The sequence below is a fragment of the Phalangium opilio genome, unplaced genomic scaffold (assembly GCF_054372755.1).
Source record: "Phalangium opilio isolate 3A_F unplaced genomic scaffold, DU_Popi_V2 ptg000040l_1, whole genome shotgun sequence".
Taxonomy (NCBI): Eukaryota; Metazoa; Arthropoda; class Arachnida; order Opiliones; family Phalangiidae; genus Phalangium; species Phalangium opilio.
In genome coordinates, this window is record NW_028324164.1 from 442385 (window position 1) to 462500 (window position 20116).

Here is a 20116-nt window from a genome sequence, read left to right on the forward strand (position 1 = left end):
GTGATATTTTTCGTTCTTTTTTTACATGGATGGGGGCTGTAATAGTAAGTTTTAGCATTTCACTTAATTGTACAAGTGAGGGTAATGATTGTCAATTTTGTTTACGTTTTCTCGATATATCTAAAGCGAAAGAAACCTTGGATTGCGTTAATATAATGGAAGGTGTTAAACTCTCCCTTAAAATTTCTGTCACACGTCGACAATAAGGATTTCACGGAATCAATCCCGCTCCTCTATTTAAACATTCAAGGAAATCGAGGTTAACTATAAATGCAAAAGCAAGTATGGTATATTTTTTGAATGGTCTTAAGGCGGTGTTTATCACGATCCCAGAATTTACTTGTATTTCTCCAGAAAGCAAAAATAATTTGAAAAGCAAAAGGAAGTATATAGTATCTTAATATATTTAATATATAGTATTACAATTTAATCATAAGTAAATTTATGAACGTAGGGATTACGGCCCAGGTATTTTTTTAGGTCAGGGAAACGAGGGGCTAATCCCTTGGATTTTCTGTTCTTTAAATAAGGTTTAGGTATGCGTTATTGTGGGGCTACGTTCTTTAATTTTACTCTCACTATATGAATCTGAGTCTTAATTGATCAACTAGCAATTTGAAATTAAATTCTTGAATATTAACTTGGGATTATCTATCTTGAACTGAAGGAGTTTTATCTACCATAAATTTATTGTTACAAGTTTGAGTAGCGACATTGGCTGTAAAAGGTTGTTCAACGATTTCTTCTTCAAAGTTTTTGGTTTGATTGTCTATATTAATTGACTCTCAAATCGTAGACGTAGAACTCTAAATGCATGGCTCTGAAGAGAGGACTGGTTTGTTTACAAAGTCAACGTTGGCGGAGGTTTGGAAATCAAAAATTGTTGGATAAGAACCGTGATTAAGATCGACTTTTGCTACTTTTTTTTAAGTATTATTTAGCTCTTAGATCAATTTTAAAGCATTTTTCATTAAAGTGTGCCTGACAAACCTTATATGGTCGGTTCTTCTTTGAGCAAAGGCTTAGTTATTTTTCATGAAGTTTTTGAATATCATCCCGAGCGTACTTTACGCATAGCATTACAAAATCGGGATATTTAATTATATTTGGAACACCAAATAACCTCATGGATTCGCCAATTTGATTCTGGCATCCTTTAATTGTACAATGTTTCATTTTTAATTTGCATAGTTACGAACAGCCAATTTCCAAACAAGAAGGAGAACATGAAGTATATGTATATATTTTTTACCTAGATTCCGTAAGCAGCCGACTCCTGTAAAAGTAATGGTGGACTAGGAGCGGCTAGGGAGCCAATGACAATACAAGGGCCGGCATACGTCACAAAACTGAGAATTTACTAAATCGGAGAAAAAATGGCACCTTTTATAAATAACCAATTTTCGAGATATAAATATATATCATAAATTAACTAATAAGATAATCTTGATCAACTGAAGGAATTGCAAGGTATTAAAGCATACTCTTTTGAAAATAGTTTTAAAGTTAGACGGCCTTTTCCTTTAAAGTTTCGCAACTGGGAACATGTTTTGCAGGTACTTCTGAATGGCGAATCTAATGTTGATGGCTGAGTGTCGATCCTAAAATGGCATGCTAGCCATTGTGTATACTTCTAGCTTGAAATATTTCTTTACAAATTGGCAAGTTAGGCTTAAGTAGCTGTCTATATTCTTACATTTCCAACAATTTGTGGTAAATGAAAGGGACTCTACACTGTTAGAAAAAAAGGTGTTTCATGGGTGTTCGGAAATACCTTGAGGTGTTTATACACTCTTTTTGGAGTGTTTTTTAACTGAGATGGTGTTTTCTCCGTAAAAAGGTGCTAGTTGACTCTTTCAAGGTACTTTTTAAGGAAATCGTGATTCACTGGTACGTAGACACACCTTTAGGTGTTAATTGACCCTTATTAAATTGTTTTTTAAAAGGAAATAGTGTTTTTAATATAAATCTGTTCGAATGGTGCGAATAAACACCTTTGGGCTTTACTTTACACATTTTCAGCTGATATGATGTTTTTTTAAGTGAAAGGTTATTGATATGAGCTTAGAGGAAAATAATCTAGTGAAGCATCCTTAAAATAACCCAAAGATTTTAAAAATCTAAATTATTTAACATTTCTTAAGACTAGCTTATTCTAATATTTGAAGGAATTTATACTTATTTTGATTTTTCAATCTTTGGAAAATAATTCTTGAAGAGTTCAATATGCTGGAATGTCTTGGAATTAGAGTAATTAATAAAATTATCACTTGAATTTCCCCTTGACACAGGTTTTAATCTCTCCGAGTGACGATGACGTCACGGAGAGGTATAACACTGGACGTATCTGTGTGTCTGAGATAATCAAAGCTTTTTAGCTACACAACTACTAAAAGAATCGTAATGCCGAAAAATATTTAAAATATTTCCATTTAATATTCTGCAAAAAGAAAATGTTATCGTTTTGTAAGAGATCTTATCATCCTACTCGCTTTATATTAACTTTGATATGCGTGTTGTGTCTCGATTCAGATGCAATCTTCATTACTCGTTCTATATAAACTCTCACTTGTGTCACTTCAAAGAAATAAATTTATCTTAAATAATTAAATAAATATAAGTGCTATGAATTATTTTAACTGTCAGTATTTTACGTTAATTATAGTTAGGTCGGTTTAAGAAATTTAATTCCTAAAATAATTTTAAACATAGCTATCTATAAAGTTATACTTCTAGGAAACACCTATATCAGAACTTTTGTAAATTTTGGGTATATAAGGTGATTGATTCACACTAAGAGATAAGAAATGCGCAATTGCGTGAACCTTTGGTGGAAGCTCTGCCATTAGGAGGCTAGACGTTTCTCATGTCTCACGTGTGGTGTACACGAAAGACTAGTGCATGGTGTTGTTGTTAGAAACAATTAAATACCGGATAGCATTGGGTGAAACAATTGGTTGTTAGACAGCAGATGAAGGTTTAACGAATAGTTAATGATTGACGTTAAATAAGATGGATATAGCAAAGAAGTAACATTTTCCGAATTTCTGTATACTGCGAACGCGTTCCGGAAATTACGAACACGTTTGCTTCGATTTGCCAACTGCGAACGCGGTGACAGACAGACACACAGACACGTCCAGTCACTTGGAGAGAGGTAAAAATTCTACTTCATTACTCTATCGCCACACTTGTTACCTCTCCGAGTGACGTATGTCACGGAGAGGTTCTAAAATCGACAGGCATGTCTGTGTGTGTGGGTGCGTTTGCATTACTATACTTATGAGGACCGCGACGAGAAAACACACCCTTCCTGTGGGGACCGTAGTCACTTATGGGGACGCACACCCCGGTCCCCATAAAACCCAAAAAAAACATATGCTCAAATTAATTATTTTTTGATTTTAATTGCTTAAAATTAGTTTTTAAGGTGGTCCCCACAAAGGCGGTAAATTACACATTGCCGATTTTGTGTCACACACGGACTGATAATAGCGCCCCCTTATCGGTCCTCGCAAGAACTAAAAAGCACACACTACTACTTCCGGTATAAGTGAAGGCCCCATAAAAGCGGTATTTTAACAATGATCATAAAAATTAAACACAAACGCAACGTTTTCTTTATTTTGAGAAGAAAAGCACATGAATACTTGCTATCTTAACTAGCTCTTATATAAAACGACTATGGAAAGGCACATGTGTTGCCAGTATTACTGTATTAATAAAAATCTAAGATCTTTTAATTTCAAATAATAATAATAGTATGAAAAAAATTATAGGGTGTAGGCAATATTTAAGTTTGTTTAGGCCTCTAAGATAAGAGAGCATAACGTCTCTAAAGTATAATATATATATACACACCAATAGATTACTAATTTCCATTACGTCGGAATATACCAAAACTGAGAGGTTCTTAAAGTCCATAACGGAGCTAAGAAATCAATATCTGAATATTTAATGGGTAACTTGAAGTGTACTATATTATGCCTTATTTTTAATATTTTTGAAAGTTTAGTTTTAATAAAAAACGTTGGGAATAGGGTCTCCATAGCGAATGTAGTAATTCAAATTTAAACACAAAATTTGAATATTTCGAATTTCAATGTAACAAAAAGACATCAAAAACACGAAGATATTTCTACTTCGTCATACGACATCTAGATAAATCGTATTATTTTCATCAAAAGCAAAAAAGATGAAAAACGGTTGACTCAAAGGTCCCCGTAAAGGCTTTGAAAATCCAATATTAGACACAAAATGGTGTAAATTATAAATTTCAAAAAAAAAGGTTTTTTTTAAATAATTTTATACACGACAACCCTCGAAGTTATCTTTTATTCATGCATATGAAAGTTAATAAAAAACGTTTTGAACGGGGTCCCCATAGCGGATGTAGTAATTCAAATTTAAACACAAAATGTTATTTATTACAAATTTCAATTTAACAGAAAGACATCAAAAACACGAAGATATTTCTACTTCGTTATACGATATCTAATTAAATCGCATTATTTTCACGAAAAGCAAAAAACATGAAAAACCTTTGGCTCAAAGGTCCACGTAAAAGATTTAAAAATCCAAAATTAGACACAAAATGGTGTAAATTATAAATTTCAAGAAAAAGATTTTTTTTAAATAATTTTATACACGACAACCCTCGAAGTTAATTTTATTCATCCATATGAAAGATAATAAAAAAACCGTGGGAATGGGGTCCCCATAGCGGATGTAGTAATTCAAATTTAAACACAAAATGTGATTTATTAAAAATTTCAATTTAACAGAAAGACATCAAAACCACGAAGATATTTCTACTTCGTTACACGATATCTAGATAAATCGCATTATTTTCACCAAAAGCAAAAAAGATGAAAACCGTTGGCTCAATGGTCCCCGTAAAGGATTTAAAAATACAAAATTAGGCACAAAATGGTGTGAATTATAAATGTCTATTACAAAGGTTTTTTAAATAATTTCAGGCACGACAACCTTCGAAGTTTACTATTATTCATCCATATGAAAAATAGTAAAAAAACGCCAGTAAAAGGATCCTCATAGCAGAAGTGGTTAGTGAAATTTAAACACTAACTGGAAATTATTACGAATCGGCAATCTAGCTTAATTACCCGCCATCGGTAATCTAGCTTAATTTTCTGCAATCGGTAATCTAGCTTAACTTCCTTTAATCGGTAATCAAGTTTAATGATAATAATAATAATAATAATAATAATAATAATAATAATAATAATAATAATAATAATAATAATAATAATAATAATAATAATAATAATAATAATAATAATAATAATAATAATAATAATAATAATAATAATAATAATAATAATAATAATAATAATAATAATAATAATAATAATAATAATAATAATAATAATAATAATAATAATAATAATAATAATAATAATAATAATAATAATAATAATAATAATAATAATAATAATAATAATAATAATAATAATAATAATAATAATAATAATAATAATAATAATAATAATAATAATAATAATAATAATAATAATAATAATAATAATAATAATAATAATAATAATAATAATAATAATAATAATAATAATAATAATAATAATAATAATAATAATAATAATAATAATAATAATAATAATAATAATAATAATAATAATAATAATAATAATAATAATAATAATAATAATAATAATAATAATAATAATAATAATAATAATAATAATAATAATAATAATAATAATAATAATAATAATAATAATAATAATAATAATAATAATAATAATAATAATAATAATAATAATAATAATAATAATAATAATAATAATAATAATAATAATAATAATAATAATAATAATAATAATAATAATAATAATAATAATAATAATAATAATAATAATAATAATAATAATAATAATAATAATAATAATAATAATAATAATAATAATAATAATAATAATAATAATAATAATAATAATAATAATAATAATAATAATAATAATAATAATAATAATAATAATAATAATAATAATAATAATAATAATAATAATAATAATAATAATAATAATAATAATAATAATAATAATAATAATAATAATAATAATAATAATAATAATAATAATAATAATAATAATAATAATAATAATAATAATAATAATAATAATAATAATAATAATAATAATAATAATAATAATAATAATAATAATAATAATAATAATAATAATAATAATAATAATAATAATAATAATAATAATAATAATAATAATAATAATAATAATAATAATAATAATAATAATAATAATAATAATAATAATAATAATAATAATAATAATAATAATAATAATAATAATAATAATAATAATAATAATAATAATAATAATAATAATAATAATAATAATAATAATAATAATAATAATAATAATAATAATAATAATAATAATAATAATAATAATAATAATAATAATAATAATAATAATAATAATAATAATAATAATAATAATAATAATAATAATAATAATAATAATAATAATAATAATAATAATAATAATAATAATAATAATAATAATAATAATAATAATAATAATAATAATAATAATAATAATAATAATAATAATAATAATAATAATAATAATAATAATAATAATAATAATAATAATAATAATAATAATAATAATAATAATAATAATAATAATAATAATAATAATAATAATAATAATAATAATAATAATAATAATAATAATAATAATAATAATAATAATAATAATAATAATAATAATAATAATAATAATAATAATAATAATAATAATAATAATAATAATAATAATAATAATAATAATAATAATAATAATAATAATAATAATAATAATAATAATAATAATAATAATAATAATAATAATAATAATAATAATAATAATAATAATAATAATAATAATAATAATAATAATAATAATAATAATAATAATAATAATAATAATAATAATAATAATAATAATAATAATAATAATAATAATAATAATAATAATAATAATAATAATAATAATAATAATAATAATAATAATAATAATAATAATAATAATAATAATAATAATAATAATAATAATAATAATAATAATAATAATAATAATAATAATAATAATAATAATAATAATAATAATAATAATAATAATAATAATAATAATAATAATAATAATAATAATAATAATAATAATAATAATAATAATAATAATAATAATAATAATAATAATAATAATAATAATAATAATAATAATAATAATAATAATAATAATAATAATAATAATAATAATAATAATAATAATAATAATAATAATAATAATAATAATAATAATAATAATAATAATAATAATAATAATAATAATAATAATAATAATAATAATAATAATAATAATAATAATAATAATAATAATAATAATAATAATAATAATAATAATAATAATAATAATAATAATAATAATAATAATAATAATAATAATAATAATAATAATAATAATAATAATAATAATAATAATAATAATAATAATAATAATAATAATAATAATAATAATAATAATAATAATAATAATAATAATAATAATAATAATAATAATAATAATAATAATAATAATAATAATAATAATAATAATAATAATAATAATAATAATAATAATAATAATAATAATAATAATAATAATAATAATAATAATAATAATAATAATAATAATAATAATAATAATAATAATAATAATAATAATAATAATAATAATAATAATAATAATAATAATAATAATAATAATAATAATAATAATAATAATAATAATAATAATAATAATAATAATAATAATAATAATAATAATAATAATAATAATAATAATAATAATAATAATAATAATAATAATAATAATAATAATAATAATAATAATAATAATAATAATAATAATAATAATAATAATAATAATAATAATAATAATAATAATAATAATAATAATAATAATAATAATAATAATAATAATAATAATAATAATTCAATTCAATTCAATTCAATTCAAGTTTATTGACTCTGTATAACAACATCCAATTAGGACTTTTCATAGAAATACAGAGTGTTAAATTAAAATTCATATTTGTCTATATTAAATTACTTAAATATTATATAAGATTTAAAAAATACAATGGTTAAAACAGTTCTCCATATATTTAAATACATCGTCGAATAAAATTTAAGGTCTTAAAAGCATTTCTTAAGTTCCGTCTGGAAGAAACTTTTTTTGGAAATAAATATATCTGGGGCGTTACATAGATTATTGTAAGTATTTTGTATCCTTAAAATAGGATTTAACAGATTATTATTTGTATTGTAGAATGAAGTTTTTTCCCTTGTTTTCTGTTGAGCGTGGAAATTAATATTCCCCAATAGATATGAGCAATTGACATAGTTATGAATTAGATTATATAAGAATGATATCTCTAAATATTTAAATCTGTCTTTAAGTGGTAAAATGTTCAATTTTGATATTTCATATTCATTAAGATTTTTAAATTTTTTATAACAAAGGTCTAAAAATTTTCTCTGTACTCGTTCTAATTTAATTATGTTGTAGTTTGAACAACCCCCAAAAACAAGACTACCATATTCGAGTTTCGTCCTTACTATGGTTTTATATAATGTAACAAATATATCCGTATTGTTAAATGTTTTTGCTAGGCGATATATTGCATATAATTTTCTTAAGGAGGTATGCTGTATTATCTCTATGTGTTTGTTGAAGTGTAATTTTGTATCCAGCATTACGCCCAAATCTTGCATATCATATTTCCTTGGTAAGTTCTTATTCCCTACTAGATATTTGTATGAAATAATGTTCGTCTTCCTCGTATACGATATAATGTAAGTTTTATCAGTATTTAGTGGTAATTTATTAAGTTCAGCCCAATCATTTATCAGTAGAAGTTGTTCATTCAAGATTCTACAGTCCTCTCTAGTTTTAATTTCTCGATATATCTTATTGTCGTCAGCATAAGCCTGGTTAATGTAGGATTTATCCCATAGCAGATCATTTATAAAGATTACAAATAACAGGGGTCCTAATGCTGAGCCTTGAGGAACACCTTTTATGGATTTGAATGTGGTTTGTGTGATGATTTGGTTAACTTTTAAATAGTTTTCTCTATCATTGAGGTAGTCTGCAATCCATTCTAGCATTCTACCATGCATTCCATACCAATGAAGTTTTATAAGTAAGATTTTATGGTTCATTCGGTCGAATGCTTTACTTAGGTCCATATATATACAATCTACTTGTTTCTTGCCAACGACTTTTGGTGCCAAGTAGTCCAAGAAAGAAAGTAAGTTTGTGTTGATTGATCTGCCTTTACAGAACCCATGCTGTGTCTGGGCCAAAGATGGTTCAAACCAGGTACTGACATATTTATAAATGATTGATTCGAAGATTTTCGAAAAGGTGCTGATAATTGTTATTAGTCTATAATTATTGACATCTCCTTTGGGTCCTTTCTTGTGGATCGGAACCGCTACTGATTTTTTCCATTTAATAGGAAACATCCCTTGGTTTAAGGAAGCGTTAAAGATATGCAACAATGGAGTTATCATTGACAGGGCACACGCTTTTATAACAAAACCAGGTATGTTGTCCATACCTATAGCTTTGTTTGGTCTTAGCTTCCTGATGGCTTCATCTATGTCCTTTTCCTTAATTCTAAGTGTGCTAAATACTTGAAGTTTTTGTCCTTTCATGCGTTCCTTGAGTAAGTTTTCATTGTCCGATGTCAAATTTGTACTACTTTGCCCATCAATTAAGCCAAAATGTTCTTTAAACCTCATAGCTATATTATTATTGTCCGTTATAAGGTTACCACTCTCATCCTCTAGGCATAGATTGTTTTCCGTCCTAGGTTTTAGCCTGTTGTTCACATAAGACCATAGATTTTGGGGTTTATCATTCAGTTCTTTAATAATCGAATTTCCGTACTTTAATTTGTCTAGCTTCAACAATAGTTGTGTTTCTCTTCTTAGATTTTGAAAGTTACTTAAGTCCGCCGGATCCTTGGAGCGTTTGTATTTCCGATGGTAGTAATGTTTCCGGTTCAGTGACTTCCGCAGCTCTATCGAGAACCAGTGAGGGTATTTAGATCCTTTTCCTACTTTCTTGTAAGGGATAAAGGTTGCAAGGCCTTCGTCAAGGGTCTCATGAAGTTTCTCAACCGAGGTATTTATATCATGAGAGGTAAGTACTTCCTCCCATTTTTGATTTTTTAGGTAGGTGTATAGGCCCTTATAATCTCCCTTTTTAAAGTTAGGTTGGTTTCTCAGGATTTGTGATCTCACTGGGGCAAAGATATTGTGTGTGTCTTGTATGTATATTTGTAAAGGTGGATGGAATAAGTCCACTTTTGAGAATGGTGTTGCGTCTTCGCTACTCCTTACGCATGGGTGGTTTGTTAAAACTAAGTCTAAAACGTTTCCTGTATTATTTTCCACTCTATTGAGCTGATTAAGATTTAAACTTAAGGCAAATTCTAAAAGTGCTTCTGCCTTAGGTTTCACTGCTGAATTGCAGTTTGTTGATGTAAGCATGTCCCAGTTGACACCAGGAACGTTGAAATCTCCCAGTATTAGTATATCACCTTCCCAATTTTCCAATTTCTCAAAAAGTTCATTGAAGTAGGTAGCGTAATCTTCCTTGGGCACTTGGGGCGCAAAATAGTGGTTGCCTATCAGGGTCTTCCGTCCGTTTAATTTGTATAGCTCTATCCACACACATTCGCCTCTTAGTTCAAGATCCATTCGCCGCTTTACTTTAAGATAGTTTTTCACTAATGTCATACTACCTCCCCCCCGTTTTTCAGCCGTACTTGTTAGGTAACGATCTGCTCTGTGTGCTGTCATATCCAAAGGCACAAAATCCATATTGAAGTGTGTATGATTAAGAAATGTTTCTGTAAAGCAAACGATGTCTTGATCGGAATTGTCAAGGTTCGCTCTGACATCATCTAATTTTGTGCGTAGGCCCCGTACATTCTGATACGATATTGATAACTTCCTTGACCTGTTATTCATTGCTGGTTGTGGAAAATTCATTATTGATTTTTGGTTCTTGATCTTCTTTCTCAGTTCGTTTGTCCTCGTATTTTTTCAGGTTTGAATCTAGCTCGATTATGCTTTCCGATTTAGAGGTTGTAACGTCAATGCTGTTAGTACTTGAGTTCTGAGCGTTCTCCAATTTATCCAATTTATCCAGTGTGGTTTCGTCGAGTACACTGTCTCGTACTTCGTCATATTTCCGGTTTTGACGTAGCCATCCCTTGTATACTGAGTATACGGAGTTGACCGGCCAGGAATCAGGGTTATTTAGCTGCTCGAATTCGCTATTCCCCACAGCAACGTGGTACGAGGCATACGTTGGAAAACGGGTTTTCAATCTTGTAACGACCACGGTTTTCAATGAATATTCTTTCACCAGCCAATTTTTGAATTGTTCTGTTGGCATAGCGGGGTCTATGCGAGAAACAAAGAAGGCTTTTTTCCTAATTATCTTCGTGTTGTCTGGGAGGCCTTTCACAATAGTTGAATTCTTTCTTCCCACAGAGATGGTTTTTGTCTCCTTCTTCGGCAGTCTATTTTTAACGTTGTTTGATATTTCCGTATTGTTGTGCTTTAAAGGTTTATTCCTGATTGCGACCTCCTTGTAAGTTGGCATTGGGATTGCGTTGCCTTCTTCAGTTAATGCTTTTTCAACTTTCTGGTCAATGATGCTCATTTGTCCGGTGATAACAGAATTTTGCAGTTTCAGCTCCTTTAATTCCGCTGTTACCCCTTCTATTTTCTTACATATTTCTGGATGTCCTATCTGTGCCTTTTCTAAGGGAAATGGAACGTTGTCGAGTGATACTTTTATTCCTTTAAGGCTTGTTGTTATTGATTTATTTTGTTCTTTTAGGTCCGAAATTTCGTCACCGATGTTCTCAAGAGCTTCCGATAGTGGTTTGTGCGTTTCCAGGTAGTCTCGATCTGCTCTTGTTTCGCTTGTTCTACTCATCGCTTCATTAATTTTGTTTACAATATCTGGATATTGTTCTCTCACAATAAATCCAAGATCATGTATTATGCTTTGGTGCAGTTCAGAGTCTTCATTATTTTTAATTAGAAGTTTTTCCTTTATGCCATCCAGTTCTTCCTTGATTTCAATGTTTTGTTCGGTGATTACCGCTACTTCTTTCCTCAGGGAGCATATAACCTCACTGGTGTTATTATACTTAGCGTCAGATTCACTATCAGGTTTAGACTCATGTTTTTCCGTAGTTGGAGAAGAAGTGGCGCTAGCTACTTCATCCCTCAGCAAGGTTAACTCTTCCGTTAGTCGTTTCTGTGCACTGTCCATTGCTTTGAGATCCAGAGCAATGTTGTTAAGAGTTTCTCTGTGATCACTTAGAGCATCATTTACACATAGCGGTAGGAATTTGGTGAGAAAATCAATAACGGCTTTGCCCGCGGGTTTGAGATCAGTTTTCCCCATAGGTTTTCCCTGACTGGACTGTTTTTCTATTTGTGTTTTAGTTTTAGAGTTATGAGGTAGTGAATAAGATGGCGAGGTAAGCTTCGAAACGCTTGTTTGTGATTTGTTTAGAGTGTCATTTTGGCTAATGGAGATTTTTGAATTACTAGTAGTGGCTGTGGGTAAGATATCACAGTGACCGCAAATAAAGGTATCATTATCTTCAATGGCCTTATCTAAGCAATTTACATGAATTATATAAATACACTGGGTACATTTTACACTTTGTTGTTTCCCAAAAACCTGGGACTTACACTTAGGACAAGCATATTTGTAAGGTGCCATATTAATCAATTACCAAAGTTAAACAAGGGTTATGAGACTCTTTAACGCGGTTCTTTTACATAGGGTAATTAGCTAAAACAGGTTCTTCAATCTTAAAATCTACTGTGTATATCGAAAAACAAAGAAGGGTCCAAAACTTAAAAAAAAAAAAAAAAAAAAAAAATTATTTTAACTTAATTATTTTTCTTAGCTTTTAGGTGCGGGCATCGACTAACGATGAAGGTCTACGGACGTCAAGGACGATCGAAGTCAGGTTGGACGGACAGCTGGCACTTGGGCCTCGGTCACGCGGGTAAGTACTTGTACACTTTAAAACCGATTTTTAAAACTGAATTTTTCCGTAGTGTTTAGACGAGCGGCAGACGTTTAATGAGAATAAATTAAACGCGACTAGAGCGCGAAGCCCAGAAACCGATAAAAAACGATAAAAAAGTTGATTTTTTTATCCGAATTTTGGCCTAATATACGTTAGGTAATTGTCAAAATTATTTTAAATTAATTATTTTTCTTAGCTTTTAGGTGCGGGCATCGACTAACGATGAAGGTCTACGGACGTCAAGGACGATCGAAGTCAGGTTGGACGGACAGCTGGCACTTGGGCCTCGGTCACGCGGGTAAGTACTTGTACACTTTAAAACCAATTTTTAAAACTGAATTTTTCCGTAGTGTTTAGACGAGCGGCAGACGTTTAATTATAATAATTAATAATAATAATAATAATAATAATAATAATAATAATAATAATAATAATAATAATAATAATAATAATAATAATAATAATAATAATAATAATAATAATAATAATAATAATAATAATAATAATAATAATAATAATAATAATAATAATAATAATAATAATAATAATAATAATAATAATAATAATAATAATAATAATAATAATAATAATAATAATAATAATAATAATAATAATAATAATAATAATAATAATAATAATAATAATAATAATAATAATAATAATAATAATAATAATAATAATAATAATAATAATAATAATAATAATAATAATAATAATAATAATAATAATAATAATAATAATAATAATAATAATAATAATAATAATAATAATAATAATAATAATAATAATAATAATAATAATAATAATAATAATAATAATAATAATAATAATAATAATAATAATAATAATAATAATAATAATAATAATAATAATAATAATAATAATAATAATAATAATAATAATAATAATAATAATAATAATAATAATAATAATAATAATAATAATAATAATAATAATAATAATAATAATAATAATAATAATAATAATAATAATAATAATAATAATAATAATAATAATAATAATAATAATAATAATAATAATAATAATAATAATAATAATAATAATAATAATAATAATAATAATAATAATAATAATAATAATAATAATAATAATAATAATAATAATAATAATAATAATAATAATAATAATAATAATAATAATAATAATAATAATAATAATAATAATAATAATAATAATAATAATAATAATAATAATAATAATAATAATAATAATAATAATAATAATAATAATAATAATAATAATAATAATAATAATAATAATAATAATAATAATAATAATAATAATAATAATAATAATAATAATAATAATAATAATAATAATAATAATAATAATAATAATAATAATAATAATAATAATAATAATAATAATAATAATAATAATAATAATAATAATAATAATAATAATAATAATAATAATAATAATAATAATAATAATAATAATAATAATAATAATAATAATAATAATAATAATAATAATAATAATAATAATAATAATAATAATAATAATAATAATAATAATAATAATAATAATAATAATAATAATAATAATAATAATAATAATAATAATAATAATAATAATAATAATAATAATAATAATAATAATAATAATAATAATAATAATAATAATAATAATAATAATAATAATAATAATAATAATAATAATAATAATAATAATAATAATAATAATAATAATAATAATAATAATAATAATAATAATAATAATAATAATAATAATAATAATAATAATAATAATAATAATAATAATAATAATAATAATAATAATAATAATAATAATAATAATAATAATAATAATAATAATAATAATAATAATAATAATAATAATAATAATAATAATAATAATAATAATAATAATAATAATAATAATAATAATAATAATAATAATAATAATAATAATAATAATAATAATAATAATAATAATAATAATAATAATAATAATAATAATAATAATAATAATAATAATAATAATAATAATAATAATAATAATAATAATAATAATAATAATAATAATAATAATAATAATAATAATAATAATAATAATAATAATAATAATAATAATAATAATAATAATAATAATAATAATAATAATAATAATAATAATAATAATAATAATAATAATAATAATAATAATAATAATAATAATAATAATAATAATAATAATAATAATAATAATAATAATAATAATAATAATAATAATAATAATAATAATAATAATAATAATAATAATAATAATAATAATAATAATAATAATAATAATAATAATAATAATAATAATAATAATAATAATAATAATAATAATAATAATAATAATAATAATAATAATAATAATAATAATAATAATAATAATAATAATAATAATAATAATAATAATAATAATAATAATAATAATAATAATAATAATAATAATAATAATAATAATAATAATAATAATAATAATAATAATAATAATAATAATAATAATAATAATAATAATAATAATAATAATAATAATAATAATAATAATAATAATAATAATAATAATAATAATAATAATAATAATAATAATAATAATAATAATAATAATAATAATAATAATAATAATAATAATAATAATAATAATAATAATAATAATAATAATAATAATAATAATAATAATAATAATAATAATAATAATAATAATAATAATAATAATAATAATAATAATAATAATAATAATAATAATAATAATAATAATAATAATAATAATAATAATAATAATAATAATAATAATAATAATAATAATAATAATAATAATAATAATAATAATAATAATAATAATAATAATAATAATAATAATAATAATAATAATAATAATAATAATAATAATAATAATAATAATAATAATAATAATAATAATAATAATAATAATAATAATAATAATAATAATAATAATAATAATAATAATAATAATAATAATAATAATAATAATAATAATAATAATAATAATAATAATAATAATAATAATAATAATAATAATAATAATAATAATAATAATAATAATAATAATAATAATAATAATAATAATAATAATAATAATAATAATAATAATAATAATAATAATAATAATAATAATAATAATAATAATAATAATAATAATAATAATAATAATAATAATAATAATAATAATAATAATAATAATAATAATAATAATAATAATAATAATAATAATAATAATAATAATAATAATAATAATAATAATAATAATAATAATAATAATAATAATAATAATAATAATAATAATAATAATAATAATAATAATAATAATAATAATAATAATAATAATAATAATAATAATAATAATAATAATAATAATAATAATAATAATAATAATAATAATAATAATAATAATAATAATAATAATAATAATAATAATAATAATAATAATAATAATAATAATAATAATAATAATAATAATAATAATAATAATAATAATAATAATAATAATAATAATAATAATAATAATAATAATAATAATAATAATAATAATAATAATAATAATAATAATAATAATAATAATAATAATAATAATAATAATAATAATAATAATAATAATAATAATAATAATAATAATAATAATAATAATAATAATAATAATAATAATAATAATAATAATAATAATAATAATAATAATAATAATAATAATAATAATAATAATAATAATAATAATAATAATAATAATAATAATAATAATAATAATAATAATAATAATAATAATAATAATAATAATAATAATAATAATAATAATAATAATAATAATAATAATAATAATAATAATAATAATAATAATAATAATAATAATAATAATAATAATAATAATAATAATAATAATAATAATAATAATAATAATAATAATAATAATAATAATAATAATAATAATAATAATAATAATAATAATAATAATAATAATAATAATAATAATAATAATAATAATAATAATAATAATAATAATAATAATAATAATAATAATAATAATAATAATAATAATAATAATAATAATAATAATAATAATAATAATAATAATAATAATAATAATAATAATAATAATAATAATAATAATAATAATAATAATAATAATAATAATAATAATAATAATAATAATAATAATAATAATAATAATAATAATAATAATAATAATAATAATAATAATAATAATAATAATAATAATAATAATAATAATAATAATAATAATAATAATAATAATAATAATAATAATAATAATAATAATAATAATAATAATAATAATAATAATAATAATAATAATAATAATAATAATAATAATAATAATAATAATAATAATAATAATAATAATAATAATAATAATAATAATAATAATAATAATAATAATAATAATAATAATAATAATAATAATAATAATAATAATAATAATAATAATAATAATAATAATAATAATAATAATAATAATAATAATAATAATAATAATAATAATAATAATAATAATAATAATAATAATAATAATAATAATAATAATAATAATAATAATAATAATAATAATAATAATAATAATAATAATAATAATAATAATAATAATAATAATAATAATAATAATAATAATAATAATAATAATAATAATAATAATAATAATAATAATAATAATAATAATAATAATAATAATAATAATAATAATAATAATAATAATAATAATAATAATAATAATAATAATAATAATAATAATAATAATAATAATAATAATAATAATAATAATAATAATAATAATAATAATAATAATAATAATAATAATAATAATAATAATAATAATAATAATAATAATAATAATAATAATAATAATAATAATAATAATAATAATAATAATAATAATAATAATAATAATAATAATAATAATAATAATAATAATAATAATAATAATAATAATAATAATAATAATAATAATAATAATAATAATAATAATAATAATAATAATAATAATAATAATAATAATAATAATAATAATAATAATAATAATAATAATAATAATAATAATAATAATAATAATAATAATAATAATAATAATAATAATAATAATAATAATAATAATAATAATAATAATAATAATAATAATAATAATAATAATAATAATAATAATAATAATAATAATAATAATAATAATAATAATAATAATAATAATAATAATAATAATAATAATAATAATAATAATAATAATAATAATAATAATAATAATAATAATAATAATAATAATAATAATAATAATAATAATAATAATAATAATAATAATAATAATAATAATAATAATAATAATAATAATAATAATAATAATAATAATAATAATAATAATAATAATAATAATAATAATAATAATAATAATAATAATAATAATAATAATAATAATAATAATAATAATAATAATAATAATAATAATAATAATAATAATAATAATAATAATAATAATAATAATAATAATAATAATAATAATAATAATAATAATAATAATAATAATAATAATAATAATAATAATAATAATAATAATAATAATAATAATAATAATAATAATAATAATAATAATAATAATAATAATAATAATAATAATAATAATAATAATAATAATAATAATAATAATAATAATAATAATAATAATAATAATAATAATAATAATAATAATAATAATAATAATAATAATAATAATAATAATAATAATAATAATAATAATAATAATAATAATAATAATAATAATAATAATAATAATAATAATAATAATAATAATAATAATAATAATAATAATAATAATAATAATAATAATAATAATAATAATAATAATAATAATAATAATAATAATAATAATAATAATAATAATAATAATAATAATAATAATAATAATAATAATAATAATAATAATAATAATAATAATAATAATAATAATAATAATAATAATAATAATAATAATAATAATAATAATAATAATAATAATAATAATAATAATAATAATAATAATAATAATAATAATAATAATAATAATAATAATAATAATAATAATAATAATAATAATAATAATAATAATAATAATAATAATAATAATAATAATAATAATAATAATAATAATAATAATAATAATAATAATAATAATAATAATAATAATAATAATAATAATAATAATAATAATAATAATAATAATAATAATAATAATAATAATAATAATAATAATAATAATAATAATAATAATAATAATAATAATAATAATAATAATAATAATAATAATAATAATAATAATAATAATAATAATAATAATGAAATGAAATGAAATGAAATACATTTTTATTGTGCATAAAAAAGCTACATGAAGCTCACGAGATTATACACACTTGTCACAAAATCCATAATAGCTCAAATTTTATAATAGGTACGAATTGGTTGGTTTTATCGTTCTAAAAACACAGCTTAATTATGTGCCGAAATTGTAAAATCCAATTAATTATTTAAATATTAAAGTATGATTGCTTTTAAGAGTTTTAAATCTGTACAGTATATGTCAAATTTCTCCTGAAAGAGATTACATGTCCTTTGCATACGTAAGATAGGGTTGAGCTGAAACTTTGAGGGATAAAACGTAGTACACCTACGTAGATTGGAAGGGACAGTGAAAGCCAGTTTCGATAGTAAAATGGGTGAGCAGTAATCTCCACGTACTAATTTAGCCACAAATATCACATCGGATATTTTCCAGATGCTTTCTAATTTATGCAAACGCAAAGTGTCTAATAAGGAATCATAGCTATAGGCATGATCCTTCAGGAAAAATAAATGACAATACTGCACAAACTTCCTCTGTACACCCTCCATTTTATCACGTAAGTAGGCGCTACACCCGCTCCAGACACAACAACCATATAGCACACGAGAGCGAACGAGGCTCAAATACAGGATCC

General features: G+C 19.5%; 1 protein-coding gene across 1 annotated transcript; it reads right to left on the reverse strand.

Annotated features, from left to right (window-relative positions):
* Window positions 1–647: 647 nt before the first annotated feature.
* Window positions 648–10918, reverse strand: LOC149679934 (uncharacterized). The gene is made up of 2 exons (XM_089834716.1): window positions 9283–10918; window positions 648–769 (listed from the first exon to the last, which is right to left on the reverse strand). Exons 1-2 carry the CDS (start codon window positions 10916–10918, stop codon window positions 648–650), a joined length of 1758 nt encoding a protein of 585 aa, XP_089690842.1.
* Window positions 10919–20116: the final 9198 nt, after the last annotated feature.